This window comes from Lepisosteus oculatus, chromosome 25, assembly GCF_040954835.1.
Source record: "Lepisosteus oculatus isolate fLepOcu1 chromosome 25, fLepOcu1.hap2, whole genome shotgun sequence".
Lineage (NCBI taxonomy): Eukaryota > Metazoa > Chordata > Actinopteri > Semionotiformes > Lepisosteidae > Lepisosteus > Lepisosteus oculatus.
This window is the reverse complement of record NC_090720.1, coordinates 639,989-654,128: the sequence shown is the minus strand read 5'-3', so window position 1 is coordinate 654,128 and position 14,140 is coordinate 639,989. Positions and strand designations below refer to the sequence as shown.

Below are 14,140 nucleotides of genomic sequence, written 5' to 3'. Positions count from 1 at the left end.
GCTCTCCCTCCTCGTACCTGCGTCTCCTCTTTGTTTCTCTCCCCCTGTATGCCTGCGGCCCTCTCTCTGGGCAGCTCTCCAGTCACAGGCCCAGAGCTCGCCTTCGGAGTTTATATTCGGAACGGCACCGGCAGCTGACAGCATTTTTTTAATGGTCTGTTCAGCGGGTGACCCCTTAATTTCTGTTGTCATTTGCGCAAAATAATTAAAAAAAAAAAACATGTGAGGGAGAAGACGAAAGCTTAAAAAGCAGAGAGAGCAGCGTCACGTCTGAAGAGCGCTGAAGCGAAGCTCCAATAGAACGAGGAGCTGGGCCCAGGCCTGAGTGACTGGAGGGGCTCTGGGATTTCCCATGAGCCACTCTCCTGCTGCACACTCGCACGGGCAGGCCGTGACCTTTAAAACCTCCAGCCAGCCACACCACAGGCCAGCAGGAGCTGCCCCGGTGCGGGGCTGTTTTCAGTCTGAGTGCCTGTGAGTGCCCCAGAGACAACACGCCAGTGAGGCTTACTGGAACTGCCCGTCCACAGCCAGAGAGAAGCAAGGCAGCACTGAGTCACTGCAAAATTCCCTGCCTTCATGCCATCTCCCTACATCTCCCTCTCTCTGCTTGGCCTTTTTTCATTTATGAGTGTAAAAAAAAAACTATAAACTCTGGAGCTAGAACCTCGGTGTCTCTGCTACTGTTCTCGATCACCTTGTCAATATGACGTCCCGCCCTGTGACTGAGCATGTTCACAGCTGTCCCTCACATCCACATCACGGTTCACTAAGACACTGACTCTGGACCTCAGTGGTGGTCAAACCCAACACCTGGTCCTGGGTCGGACCAGGAGGCTGGTCCCTAGTTCTCTGTTCTCTAGCTCGTCTCACAGAGCAGGTGGAGAAGCTGTGGTTTAGGCCAGCTACCTTTTACAACCGGAATCTCCGCCAGCCCAGTTCCTCAGGGTCACAGCTAGTGAGTGGAGCTCACAGCTACAAAACAGGCAGAGCACCAAGGACCAGGTGCGGAGTATTTGTGAGCTTCTCTCCAAAGACCATGTGGCATCTGCCCCCAGTGGTTTAATTACAATGTTATTACACAGGCTTGTGTTATAATCCGATAATTACACAACCAGTTTAGAATCTCTATTACAACTGACGCAGAGCGAGCACAGTTCTTGCAGTGTCACAGAGCACGAGCAGGCTGTGCTGTGAAAGCTGTGAAATAACCATTGTAAAAGACCAGCTCTATAGCGATACTGGTTTCCTCTGAAAAGATGTTTTGCTCAGCTTTTTTGAAGTTCAAAACCAGGAGTGAAACATCTTTGCTCCTGATCTCAAAGATGGTCAAAGGCGATAACATTTCAGGAGCTTCACGGCCAGCACAGAGATTGATGTGGCTGTTTAAAGGCTTTTTCTACATCTACACAAGTTCCTGAAAGGGACCACAGTGCAGGTCTTGAACTTGGAGTTAGAGGAGTGCTGAGATTCTATTGCATACAAGTGTAAATATTTCAATCACGGAGTGAGTATCCTCAGCTCTGCAGTTAACAATCACTACTGTTGATTAAATACCACCTATATTTCAGTAGAATAAACCAAATAGAAATGTCGTTTACATTTATATTCATTTCAGAGATGCTAAGCATCCGTAATTGACTATGTTTTATGTGTAATAATTAATAGTTACATTCGCAGGTACATTTTTAATTGACATTACCACCTGGTCTCTGTATTAATTAAGGTTTTTTCTCAGTTCTCCAATGTTCAATGCTGCTTGTCACCCTGTCACCAGCATCCCTACAATCAGGCAGCATCTTGCTGTGGGGAGGCTTCTCCCCAGCAGGGACTGGAAAGCCTGTCAGGACTGAATGGATGAAGCACAGTAGAGGCCAACACTAGAGGGGAGCCTATAGTTTCATTCTGCTGAAGTCTTCAAACTGGGGTGAAAATTCACCGCCCAGCAGGACAAGGCCAAAGCTGCAGTGCAGGGGCTGGAAAGCAAGAAAGTGAATGTTTTGGAGCGGACCACTCAAAGCCCATCTGACTTGATTCCTACTGAGGATCTGTGGAAAGACAGAAGGACTGCTGACCCTAAGCAGCCCAAGAGAGCTGCAGCAAATCTGCCACAGAGAAAGGAAACAATTGCACCACGTCTGTGTAAAAAACTCTTTAAAAAATCTTTACCAGAAAATGTAAAGTTGTAATTGCTGCCAAAGGTACTTCCACCACATATTGAGCTCACAGGTTTGTATACTTATGCAAACAATACATTTCAGTATTTTCTCTTTAGTTATTCTTCAAGGATTTCCATTTGAGCATCCAAGTTTTGAAGAAAATATTGCATACGTATACGTATAATACGCCTATTGAACAGTTTTCGAGGCCCTGTATATATTTTAAAGCATCACTTCTCGCTCTGCTGTACAATGTGTTTAAGAGCATGCGGTCGCTACAGTATGAATGATGGGAAGGAGCCCGTAGTCTGAAGTGCTGCTGCTCGTGATTGAGAAGGGTGAGTTTCCGCTGTCTCGGCGGCCGTGGCTTCGACTGCATTGCTTGGGCCAGTAATCAGCACCAGCCCTGGGGCGGGAACAGGGCCTGAACCACGCCGATGTGTCCGGCTTGCACTGCGCTCTGCGCTCTCGACCCAAGACAGGGCTGCCAGGCCCGCGTCCTGCTCCTGCAGCTCACCGGACCCCTCCTCCCCTCGCCCAGTTTTTCACTCCTTCTCCTGTCTCGGAAGGCAACTGTGCCAGAACAACAAAGCGAGAAAGGCGCGATATTTCTGAGCCCGGGGCGGCCGCTCCCCGCGCAGGGCCCAGGCCGGCTTCACTCCAGCTCGGGCTTGCCCGGCAGGCTGGGCTTGGCGCTGTTCTCCTGAACGGGCCGGTCCCCGCGCTCCTCCTCTGACAGCGGACAGATGCTGGGCTCTTCCAGCAGTGTGCCCAGGCCCAGAGGGTGTGTCACTGCCGGGGAAAGACGCTCAGTAAGGATCGCACCTTCGCTGGCCGCGGCCTGCACCTCACTGCCTCCATCTCTACAGGCCTCCCCCTTGGAGTGGACCTGAGGCCTGGATACTTCCAGCTCCCACAGGGGGGGGTCAGGGAAGGGAGTGGCTCACCACAGACCATCGGAGACTCACCTCCACAAGGTCACCCAGGACAGTCCAGATCCAGCTCCAATGCCTGGACACTGCAGCCTCGTTTTCACACTAAGAGAACCATCTCATTCAGTTTCCTTTCTTTAACCTGTCAAGCAGGAAATGAAATGCACTCCCTTTGACTTGCCAGGGGTAGGGAGGGAGTCACTGGGGTGATCAGCTCTGTCTGTGAGCGCAGTTAGAACTTTCACTGTCGCCAGGACGACACACAGCTCTCTATTTCTGTCAGTGCTAATGTCAAGAGTTTTCCATCACAAGGTTTGAGTAACCTGACAACTGGTTTTATTTGATTCTGATCTAAGCTTTGAGTCACATATTAAAAAAATACTTAGCCCACTTAACTATTCTTAGAAACACTGCATTGTTAAAATTAGAGCATGTTCTAATTCATTGCCTTCTCAGCATCAGTCACAGAAGAAATGCTCTGATTGTAGCGGTCTGGGGCTACTTGGCCATATCTTTGTATCATCCAGGCTGGGCTTCCTGCCACCTGTTCTGTGGCTTTCTCTGCGTGCTCCATACACGTGCCCAGCCTACCATGTCACCCTCACCAGTTTCACCCCACAGCTCAGAGAGCCCCAGGAAAGCAAGAACTTGTAGGACTCACTGGATCTGATCAGGGAATTCTGCCTCCGGAATTTCGCTCTCCAGATGCAGACGTTGGTGAAGATGACCGTGAAAATCAAGCCGAACAGAGCAGAGACGATCACCAGGACAGTCAGCAGCTGAGGGAAACTGGCCACCACTGGAAAACACATATGGCGCAGAAATAACTTGGGGCTGATCCTAGACTGCCAGGGGCTGTGAAGATCACCCCTGAAGGCCGCACTTTGTGCTGATTACTAGGTGGAAGCAAGAAAAGGGACTGGATGGATTGGATGGATCTATCATGTGTGGCCACATGTGTCATGTGTGTATCACGCATGTTACCATCATGTGTAACGGTCTTTAAAACCCAAGATCACGTTCACCCCTAAGCTCTGCTCTTGGGTGTATCCATATCGTATCATGAAACAAGTGGATGTTCTGGTAATGATGCCTTTCTCGTTTCAGAAAGTTAACTGTCCGTGCGGGCAGGGCAAGGAGCTTTGCCAGATGGCTGCAGGAAGGCCTGTTTCTGGTCTTGAAAGTCATCAGAATGGCCTTCAGTGAGCGTGAGGCTGGCCGAACGGTGCTGCTCAGAGAGCAGGGGGAATTCTCGGCACCCCAAGTTTCTCTCCCTACATACTGCCGTGGGCTGAACAACATAGAAACCTTCTGGAACTTCTGGAGCAGGGGTCCCAAACTCTGGGGACTGGGGAACCCCTGCGTCTCACAGATTCTGTTCCAGCCATCTTCATCATTGGCTAATGCCTTCATCATTTCATCATTGGCTAATTTTCTACATGGGGCACACAGCTCTTAAGATTTGAGTGGGATCGGTCATTTGTCTCTTGAAATGTAACCAACTGGACCACAGCCGGAGGGAGAGAAGCTCACTGTGGCCGTGACACTCTCCTCTCTGTGTCTGTTCGTCGGCAACTGATCACCGGCAGAACTCCGGCAGAAATAAGTCAACAAGATGGGAAGAGCTTGAACACAGTTCTGAATGCCAAACTTCCCCGAAGTATCCTTGACGTGGTGTTTTTTTAATCTATGGACTGATTGCAAAAACAGATAAACAAAACTGTAAACAAGCAAGCAGATCACTTAGAGCCATCAATGAGGAAGGGACGCTTGCTGACAGAGTCCCCAGACCACAGCAGGCAAAACAGCTCTAAATCTGTGATGGGAAATTTGTGTCTGGGCAGACAATTGGAAAAACCCAATCAGCCAACGAGACAGTTATTCATATCTCATACTCGCTTAAAAAGTACATTCAGAAATAGCTCCCTAAAGATGTATGAACAGTTTGAGCTCACCTTGTGATGCACACTTTACGTTGTGGGTGTGGTTGCCGGGTGAAACTGGCTTCAGACCGATGCTGTGACACCTAACACACAGAGACACGCAATCCAACACCGTGTTAATGAGTCACAGAGACACAAACACATCCCCCTCACAAACAACGAGCCGAACTGACCCTTTAATCATTCCAATCCCAGATTACACAACTCATTTTTCACCTCTCGAGGAAAGGTCTGCAAACTGGTGTTCTGACTCACAAACAATCAGATATACGGATGGACTTGCTGGAATTGTTTGACAACAAGCACAGCTTCTACCAATTCTGCTTTGTGGATACTTTGTCGAGGCAAACAGGCACAAACGTGCTTATGCTTTGAATATTCTAGAAGGGTCGTAGGATATATCTGGCATATCTCCCATAATTTAGAGTGCATGGTCTGCCTGTCTGCCTTGGGACTGTGCTCACGCGCTGCCTGGTTTTCCTCAGTGCTGTCCCGGAAACAGATAGCGAACTGCGAGGCTTACTCACTCTGTCCAGGGCTTGCAGGGTCCTCCTTCAGTGTCAGAATAGGTGCCACGTGTGCAGTTTTCACATTCATATCGGAATTCGAAAGAGCCTGCAGCGAAGCCGTGAGGTTCCATCGGCCATCATATTGAACAAAAGCAATAACACTTCATTTAGACCAAGACAGAGGCACCGCTGTATGAATCCAGCAGCTATTGACGAAGTCAGCCCGCGGCTCAGCGGCGACGCCTGTACAGCTGTGGACGAGCGCAGCCGCGCTGGTGGTGATCTGTCGGGACCCAGGTGCAGGAGGCCGGCGAGGGAGAAGTGAAGGTGATTATGGGAATGAATCAGTGGCTGGCAGGGAGGAAGGTCGATCCTGCCCGAGGCCGGGTGAGAGGAAAGGCTGCTGAATACAACCCGTCAGAGAGGGGGCCTCGGCTACAGAGGGGCCCCCTTGAAAAGGACCTGAAGGGGCTTAGAAAGGCAGCCCTCAAAAAGACCAGGGGCGCAGATCGGCCAACTCGAGGCTCAAGGCGGCGAGCGGGGTAAAGAGAAGATTCAAGGTGAGGCTGGAGAGCGCGAGGGGGCGGGCTAGGAGCCGGGCCGCCGGGCCCCCGGGGGGAAAACCGGGAGTCTTGTGTAGAGGAGGAACCGAATTGCACGCTTCCTGGGAAAGGAGCCTCCGACACAGCTGTGCTGAGCGAGGGCCTGCTGTGTGCCCGGGCGACGGCGGATTGGAAGACACTGCGCGGAGCAAAAACAGGGAGGGAGGCTCGGGTACGGAGGCACCTTCAGGGGCTGCGACATACAGCAAGGGCAGTCCGGACTGAGCTCAGAGGAAGCCAACTTAGAGAGTGAGACAGAAGTACAAGTCAAGAGGCCAAAAATGACACTTTCTATGGTGTTCCTGTCTCCAGTGCAGTATAGCTCAGAAAAGGACAAGACCACAATAGAAATGGATCTCCAGGACCAAGGCTGGGGATCTGTAATTTAGGGTGACCTATAAGACTAATCTGTAAGACCAATAAAGCCTAGAGTCTGCCTCTCCACTGAGCCATTATGCAATAAGAGAGTTTCAGGTCTGCTGAAGAAGACAGCTGTTGGTTGGCTCAGATGTGCTCTTCCTAACAAGGTTCTTTGCAGCTGATTTCCAAAATAATGAAACAATACTAAGCAATGTTCTTCCTGGCAAACACGTCCTGAGCCTTTTGCGAGCAGTGGGCTCTGCCCTCGTCTCCTCCAGCGCCCGCCCGGCGGGAGAGGGACTCACCGTGTGTGCGCAGCTCCTGGCCCCGGCCGCACCTCTTGGTCCAGACACACTGCTCGCAGGTGTCCGATGTGCAGCTGTACCCCTCTCTACACCCGCACACCGCGTCCGTCGTGGAGCCGCACTGCCTGACCACCACTTCAACGGGAGAGACGAGCCAGACGTCAGCCGCGCGCTCGCTCGGGGAGGGGTGCTCCTTCCAGACCCCGGGGTGACCCCAGCCCTTGCCCAGGGGGACACTGTGGCTTGGGGTCACAGCCCGAGACATTCTGGAAGAAAAGTCCTTCCCCAGGAGCATGGAAAAACAGGAAACTAAGAGCAGCTGAGAAACTCCAGGACAAACACGTTTGTGTACATGAACATATATGTGCAATATCCCCTACATGTGCTTTATCCCATACATGCATTATCCTATTCATGTGCTTACCCCAGTACTACATACATAATACAAACATTTACCTTGACTGCACACTCGACAGGAAAGGCATTCTTTATTGATGTCCCATGTATAAGAGTATTTGCCTTGTTCACAGGGATTGCAAACAGTTCCCTCTGAGTTGCTGCACTCTTTCTTTAGGTAGTGACCTGCAACAGTTGAAAAAGTTGTAACATGAGTAGCAGTTCCTGCACCAGTTCTACTCTCCCACAGAGCCCCTTCCTTCCGCTGTGCTCCAGTCGGTGACATCCCAGCCACCTGAACGCTGAGCAGCTCTGAAGCCCAGAAACTGGTACAGAATATACTGGCCTGTTTTCCCTATATGCCCTAAAGAAAAAGCTGCCATCAATCCGCCTGTGATCTGGGAGCAGGGCTGTGGACAGACAGGTGACCAGTGGTGACCTGTGCAATGCAGCACCGTTTCCAGTGCTTTCGATCCCATAACAACAATGACGTCTCCGGCTCCCTAGGCTGGCAGTGAGGAGTGGGCAGTGAGAGGTCCTTACCTGGTGGGCACATGTCACAGCACCTGCCCTTGTGAGTGTACTGGCGCTCCAGGCTGCATCGGAGCTCCACTGCGAGGGGTAGCCGCACGGCCAGGAGGAGGAGGCAGGCTGCTGCTGACAGCTTCAAAGTCAGACCCATCTGCGCTGCGCTGAAACAGCCTCTGCTGCTGTGGCTTTCCTTAAATGTAGTTTCCACAGTGACGTCAGGCTTGGGGGTTTTTCTAATGAAGCTGTTGACTCTTGTCTTTTTTTTCTGAGCCTGCTCTGTTGCTCTGTTGTCCTGGGAGACAGGAAAGCAGGAGACCTCTGCCCGGACACACTGACCTCCGAGAATTTCCTCTCCCGGTGGGCAACAGGCTGGCCTCTCTGCCCCCAGCCACTTTCTACTGCAGCCCAGGACGCTCTGCTCAAGAGCAAACCTTCGACAGCCGGGAAACCCCTGCAGCTGTCCGGGCAGAAGGGCAGACGGGAGACAGACAGGTACAGGAGCAGGACACTCGCCTAGCTGCTCATGTTTCAGTCCCCACTCAGTCGTGTCACACTTCCTCTCCCCCTCGCCCACGTTCCACATTCTGGGGGTGGGGGGGAGTGAGACAATCTCTTCTGTGGGGCTTGGGGGGCAGTGTGTCACTCACCTCAGTCCCCACCCCCAGCGAGCAGCAGGCCCGCAGGCTCCCCTGGCACCACACACCCTCACATGAAGAACAGGCCCCTTCCTCCTCTGCAGCTCCTCTGTGGGCACACAGACGTCAGGTCGCGACTGGCACCGGCCTTCCCCACATCGGACCTGAGCCAATCAGGGCCCAGAGATCGTTTGCTAATTCATCTTAGCTGGAAAGGCAAGAACTGCCCTCCCTTCAGAAACAGCACAGCAGTGAAACCCAGCAGCCCAGCAGGTTTGCTACAGCTCCCTTTGGTGCTTTCGTCCCCGAGATACAGCGCCTTACTTCTCGTGGTGTGACGTCACGTGACTCCCCAACAAAAGAAGGCACTATATCTCACGCACGAAAGCGGCACAACCGCTACTTTCAACGGCTCAAATTCCAACTTCCAGCTTCGTGGAGCTCAGGAGTCGTGAGCGGAACCGGACTCTCAGACTCATGTGAGCTGTGCTTCAGCTGCGAGCACTCAAAGCCCGCAGCACCCTGTGTACAGCAGGCCCACGCTGTCCTGAGGCTCTGCTCGCTGTGTGGGCGCAGACGAGCGGGAGGAAACGACAGTAACGGCCACACAACGACGCACGTCACTTCTGACATCAGCCCGGGCCAACAGAAGCCAGCAGCAGGCAGTGGTTTCATGTAGGTGTGTCACAGACGAAAACAAAGAAATGTCAGCGCTGCCTTCAGACACAGGTCGAACCCCGGCCACTACTGCCACACCTCCTCGGACATCCTTTGGAAAAATCCAGTGTGGTACAAGCAAGGTAAAAGCAGAGTCAAGGTTCATATGGTGCAGTAAAATCAAGGCTAAAGCACTTCAGATCTGGTCAGAAGCGCAGAGGCCCGTCGGGCTGGGCTGGACCAGGCTCCGGCTCGTCCGGTGGACTGCAAGCCGGTCCCCCCCAGAATGCGGGGTGCCCCCTCGTCCTGTCCTAGCTGGGTGCTGCGAGCCTCCTGGTCAAGGACACGGGCGCAGTGCCCACGGGGGATTCCCACCCACACCAGCCCACCGCTGAGCAGGCCTGACTGCCCGGCACAAGCCTGGAAACCCGCCGGAAACGTGCCGAAGATTCCCGTGGCGCCCGGCCCTGCTGCTCGCTGGGGGGGCGGGGGAGGAGCGCGATGCGGTCCGGATCCGATCTCACTCAGACAGCCGGGTTGCTGCTGCAGGTGTTGCTGGTGGACCTGTAGGTGACACTTTGACTGTAAACATGCTGGCTGGGACTGGTGCGTCCCGGGAGCTGGCTGTCTGTAAGAATCTCGGCTCACCTCCGCCCTGGTTTGCACACTTCTTCTCTCTACAGCCCCCCCTCACGTCACCCTCCCTCCTGCCCCCGGCCTGCGTGCCCACCCTCAGTGGGTCCGGCTCCTGCACACAGAGCACTCTGGCATGAAACAGCTGTGGAAACGCAATAAATTCTTCTTCTTGTTATTAAAAGCTTCCAGGTTCCAAAAGACCCTCCACAATACAAACACTCTGCCTCCATAGGACATGACTGACAGAATAAACAGAAAACCAACATATCTGAAAGGCCAAAAAGTCAGCTTCACTAAGAGATAAGATGAGATCCCTTTATTGGCCATATACAATTTCTTGACAGACAGGGAGAGAAGCTGGGGGTCAGAGCCCAGGGTCAGCCATTTATACAGCACCCCTGGAGCAGTCAGGGTGAAGGGCCTTGCTCAGGGGCCCAGTGGAGTAGGATTCCTCTGCCAGCCACGGGTGAGTGCAGACTAAGAGGTGCCAGCAGGGGGCACTATTACAGATTAATCTGGATGCTGATTAAATTCGAAGCTCCTGTTTATACAGTCAGGTATTTTACTGCAGTGGGTCAGATGAAGGACATTGCTCAAGGGGATAACAGCAGTGTCTGACTTGGCATTCGAACCCACAGCCTTGTGGTTGTGAGCTCACAGCCCTGCCCAGTGCTTCACACTGCCATCCAGACCCAGGGCGGCTCTGGGACTCTTCAGCAGACTGAGTCTGTCTCCTCTGTGGCTCCTACGCTGCTGTGCTCTTCGCTGTGCCGGTAAGTCGGGTTAAATGTCAGCTGATGATTCCAGACAGGGATAAAGGGGGATAAGCAAATCTTAATTTTAATTTTCAGCTTTTCCTCATTTAAGAACCGGGTAGAAGGCACGAGCAATCACACGAACAGTAACCACCTTGCAAGAGACAAAAGTGCAGGCCAGATTTTCTACACCAGACTCGAAGAGAGAAGACTGTGGTTGGGCAATCCTACACCAAGGACAGACAGACGACCCAGGGGAATTCGCCACACAGGGGGCTCAGGTGAGATCGTCTCGCATCCTCGTCCTTCCTTGTGTCCCGAGAGCGTCAGCCCTGCAGGGCTGATACCAAGAGCGAAGCAGCCAGTCAGCAGAACTCGAGACATGCATGTGCAGGGCCTTCGCTGTGAAGGCTTGCTGAGTCTCATCTGTAACCACCAAACACCACAACGAGAACTTTCCTGCGCTTTCAGGTAAGTCACTGAGAGATGGCAGGAAAGGCTGATCAGCTCTGAGTTTCTAGAAACTGGCCTTCAGGGTTTCCCCCAGTCCAGGGCTGACGGCGCTCAGAGAGGCAGCTCTCACCACCACCAAGAGTTCTGCGAAAAGGGAGCCCTTTCCACCGTGATGATTTTATGAAGAAAAAGGTTTATCAAAGTTTAAAAGGGCACCAAAAACAGAAAAGAAAACATAGAAGTGTTGTGCACAGTTCGGAGGTTTCGCTATGAAGTCAAAGATGATCAGAGACCAGCCGGCGAATGAGCGGGATGGAGCCCACTGCACTGGGGTCAGACACGCAGGAGCAGGAGTACAGCAGCAGTGAAGCCCAGTGAATTCACAGTCAAGCCCCATCAGGGCTAGAGGAAGGGTTGAGGCCTAGTGACAAAGCAGCCACGCAGGACAGAGCCACCCCCTGAGACAAAGGACACCACATAGGAACACATGTTGGACACGTACAAGACTCTGCATCATGTACCGGACACGTACAAGACTCTACATCATGTACTGAACACGTACAAGACTCTGCATCATGTACCGAACACGTACAAGACTCTACATCATGTACCAGACACGTACAATACACTGCATCACGTACCGGACATGTACAAGACTATATCATGTACCGGACATGTACAAAACTCTGTCAAGCCTTTCAGGCTGATTTGCATGAGCAGCTGAAGAAAATGTCCCCCGTCTTCTAGAGCAGACGTGTGAATCCACCCACATGACAGAGTTTGACCAGCACTGTGGCTTTCTTATTGATAACATATTGCCTGCAGAGTGTAGGCTGACGTGTGGTTTTCACTGTAGAGATGCTAGCTTATTGGAAATCATGCTCTGTGCTTTTTCTGCTCATCTACAAGAGTACCTGTGAAGAGTGCTTTCCAGGCAGAGGGTTTCCGAAGAGTGGAGATGATAGCAGCCACAGGCAGGGGGCGCTGGAGAGCTGCATCAGCAAACAGGGCAGTTGTGCCGTTGTCTCCAAGAGACACAGGTCAGCCTCAGTCTCCTGGCAGTGGGCAGTCGGCAGTATAGATTTTCCACTTCCACCAGCACGGGCCAGACTTGGGATTTTGTGAAGGAACAAGAGGATCAGGGCAACAGCAGGGTTAATCGACACCTGAGCCTGTCTGCAGGGAGCCTGCGATCTCTCCTTCTGTCGAGAGGTAGAGCCCAGAGCTCAGCCATGTCATCAGAATCATATCTGTCCCAGGATCACGCTGCATCACCAGCTACTGGCGTGGCTGAGTCACGTCCCTGCCGTCACTGCGGCCTCACTTGTCACGTTAGAGGAGCCACAGGGAGCGTCACCCCCAGACAGTCCTGCCTATCAGGAAGCAGCCATGCTGGCCACTCCTCGGAACTGACGTCGAGGTTTCACAGGTGGTACTGCCACTAGCGATATACGCTGATTACCCGAAAGCAGAGGAGATTTCTCAGCCAGATTGCGTCCGTTTCCTAGACTGCCTGCGAACACCTGCACCTCTTCTTTTTTAATGTCAGGGGGTGCTTCGCAGATTCTGACAAAGAAGAATTGCAAATGCAGGTCCGCTGGATCCGCTCACACAGCAAGAGAAGATCCACAGGATCCACTGACACTGCAGGAGCAGATCCACAGGATCCGCTCACACTGCAAGAGCAGGTCCACAGGATCCACTGACACTGCAAGAGCAGATCCACAGGATCCGCTCACACTGCAAGAGCAGGTCCACAGGATCCACTGACACTGCAGGAGCAGATCCACAGGATCCGCTCACACTGCAAGCACAGGGCCACTGGATCCACTGACACTGCAGGAGCAGATCCACAGGACCCACTCACACTGCAAGCACAGGGCCACTGGATCCACTGCTTCCCTAGATGAAGATACAAACAAGTCAGGAGAAGTCTTGGAGCTGGTAACAGCAGCGCACATGTGCTGAATGGCTCAGTACTGTATTTCATTATGTTTTCAAAATATCTCTGAATCAGCAGAGAGTACCCAAAATGTGGGAGCAGGCAACAATCATAACAGTTGCAAAACACAAATCCGATTAGACACCAAATGATTTCAGACCAGTGACATTGAGCTCTTTTGTTAGGTAGTGATTTGAGAAAACCGTGAAAAGGTTGAGCATGTACTGGATCTCCTGCAACAGCTTCAGCTTTCAGATGTGTACATCACACAGATAGTGTGGAAGGCCAGTAGGATCACTGACAGTCATGACCAAACCTTGCACAGCAAATCTGAGCTCCTTCATCTGGGTGTCAATTTAGACTATCCAGATTCAAGCTATCTTCTGCTATTAACCCGCTTAATTTGGACAATTGATCGTATATTTAACCTTATTTATCTGTGTATTTTTATCTTTCTCAATGTACGTCTCTTATTTGTTAATACATTCTTATTGTGTTAAATATATTGAGTATTGTGTTATGTCTTTTACCTGCTTGCAAAGCAAATTTCCCATCGGGGACAATAAAAGGAAGTAAATAAGATATGAAATACATTGTATAATTAAAAAGTCATACATCGGGCATGTAGAGCAGTATTTTCATGTTTTGTCCCCCCCTTGTGGTAACAGACAGACTTGCAAGCAGGTCTAGCTCTGATCACGTGTCCTGTTATGGGCCGCAGGAGCTCCACTGCAGATCTGCATTGTCAGGGAGACGGCAGGGCCAGCTGGAGAGTCTGGACGAGAGCAGTGGAAAGACACGCATGTAAGGAGCTGAGCTGGATTGTCAGAGGAGCGACAACGCCTATAAACAAGTCCTTTGATGTCAAACACACTCACTCACGTCCGTTCCAATTTCCCAAAGGCCAGCTAAGCTCCCAGCATGTCTTTGGACTGTGGGAGGAAACAGGAGCACCTGGAGGAAACTGGCATGAACATAGAAATGGCCTGCAGACAGCACCCCAGGAGATAGAGAGCAACTGAAGAAAACCAGGGACATGAAAGAGAGCCGTTCACTCCCAGCTCCTAGCAGACCTGCGAGGGACAGTCCACACAGAAAGCTGCTGGACACACACACACCCACCGGGATCCTCCCATCCTCCTCTGCAGAGGAAGAAGCCCGCTCTCCGCGCGCGGGACAGAGGGCTCCAAGCAGCCCGTGGCCTGGTTCCGATCGCGGACCGACGAAGGAGAGGAGAGTGCAGTCCCTCCCCTCAGAACACACCTGCAGATTTCACCATTTAAAATCAAACATCTTTAAGTTCTCTGCTTAACAAACGATTCTTT

The 14,140-nt window shown here is 52.0% G+C and overlaps 1 protein-coding gene across 1 annotated transcript; it reads right to left on the bottom strand.

Moving 5' to 3' along the window:
- Nucleotides 1–2,139: 2,139 nt before the first annotated feature.
- On the bottom strand, nucleotides 2,140–8,611 carry LOC107075526 (tumor necrosis factor receptor superfamily member 5-like). The gene is made up of 7 exons (XM_015336903.2): nucleotides 7,750–8,611; nucleotides 7,267–7,392; nucleotides 6,811–6,945; nucleotides 5,562–5,649; nucleotides 5,047–5,117; nucleotides 3,753–3,890; nucleotides 2,140–2,951 (listed from the first exon to the last, which is right to left on the bottom strand). The coding sequence occupies exons 1-7, from the start codon at nucleotides 8,318–8,320 to the stop codon at nucleotides 2,815–2,817; spliced, it is 1,266 nt and encodes a 421-aa protein (XP_015192389.2). The 5' UTR covers nucleotides 8,321–8,611; the 3' UTR covers nucleotides 2,140–2,814.
- Nucleotides 8,612–14,140: the final 5,529 nt, after the last annotated feature.

Excerpts from the sequence above, each read along its gene's own strand:
- LOC107075526 (XM_015336903.2), bottom strand. The coding sequence starts at position 8,320 with ATGTGGAACGTGGGCGAGGGGGAGAGGAAGTGTGACACGACTGAGTGG. Across the intron at positions 3,891-5,046 it reads CGTAAAGTGTGCATCACAAG|TGGTGGCCAGTTTCCCTCAG; the intron begins GTGAGCTCAAAC and ends TGTGTTTTCCAG. Across the intron at positions 2,952-3,752 it reads GAATTCCCTGATCAGATCCA|TGACACACCCTCTGGGCCTG; the intron begins GTGAGTCCTACA and ends TTTCCCCGGCAG.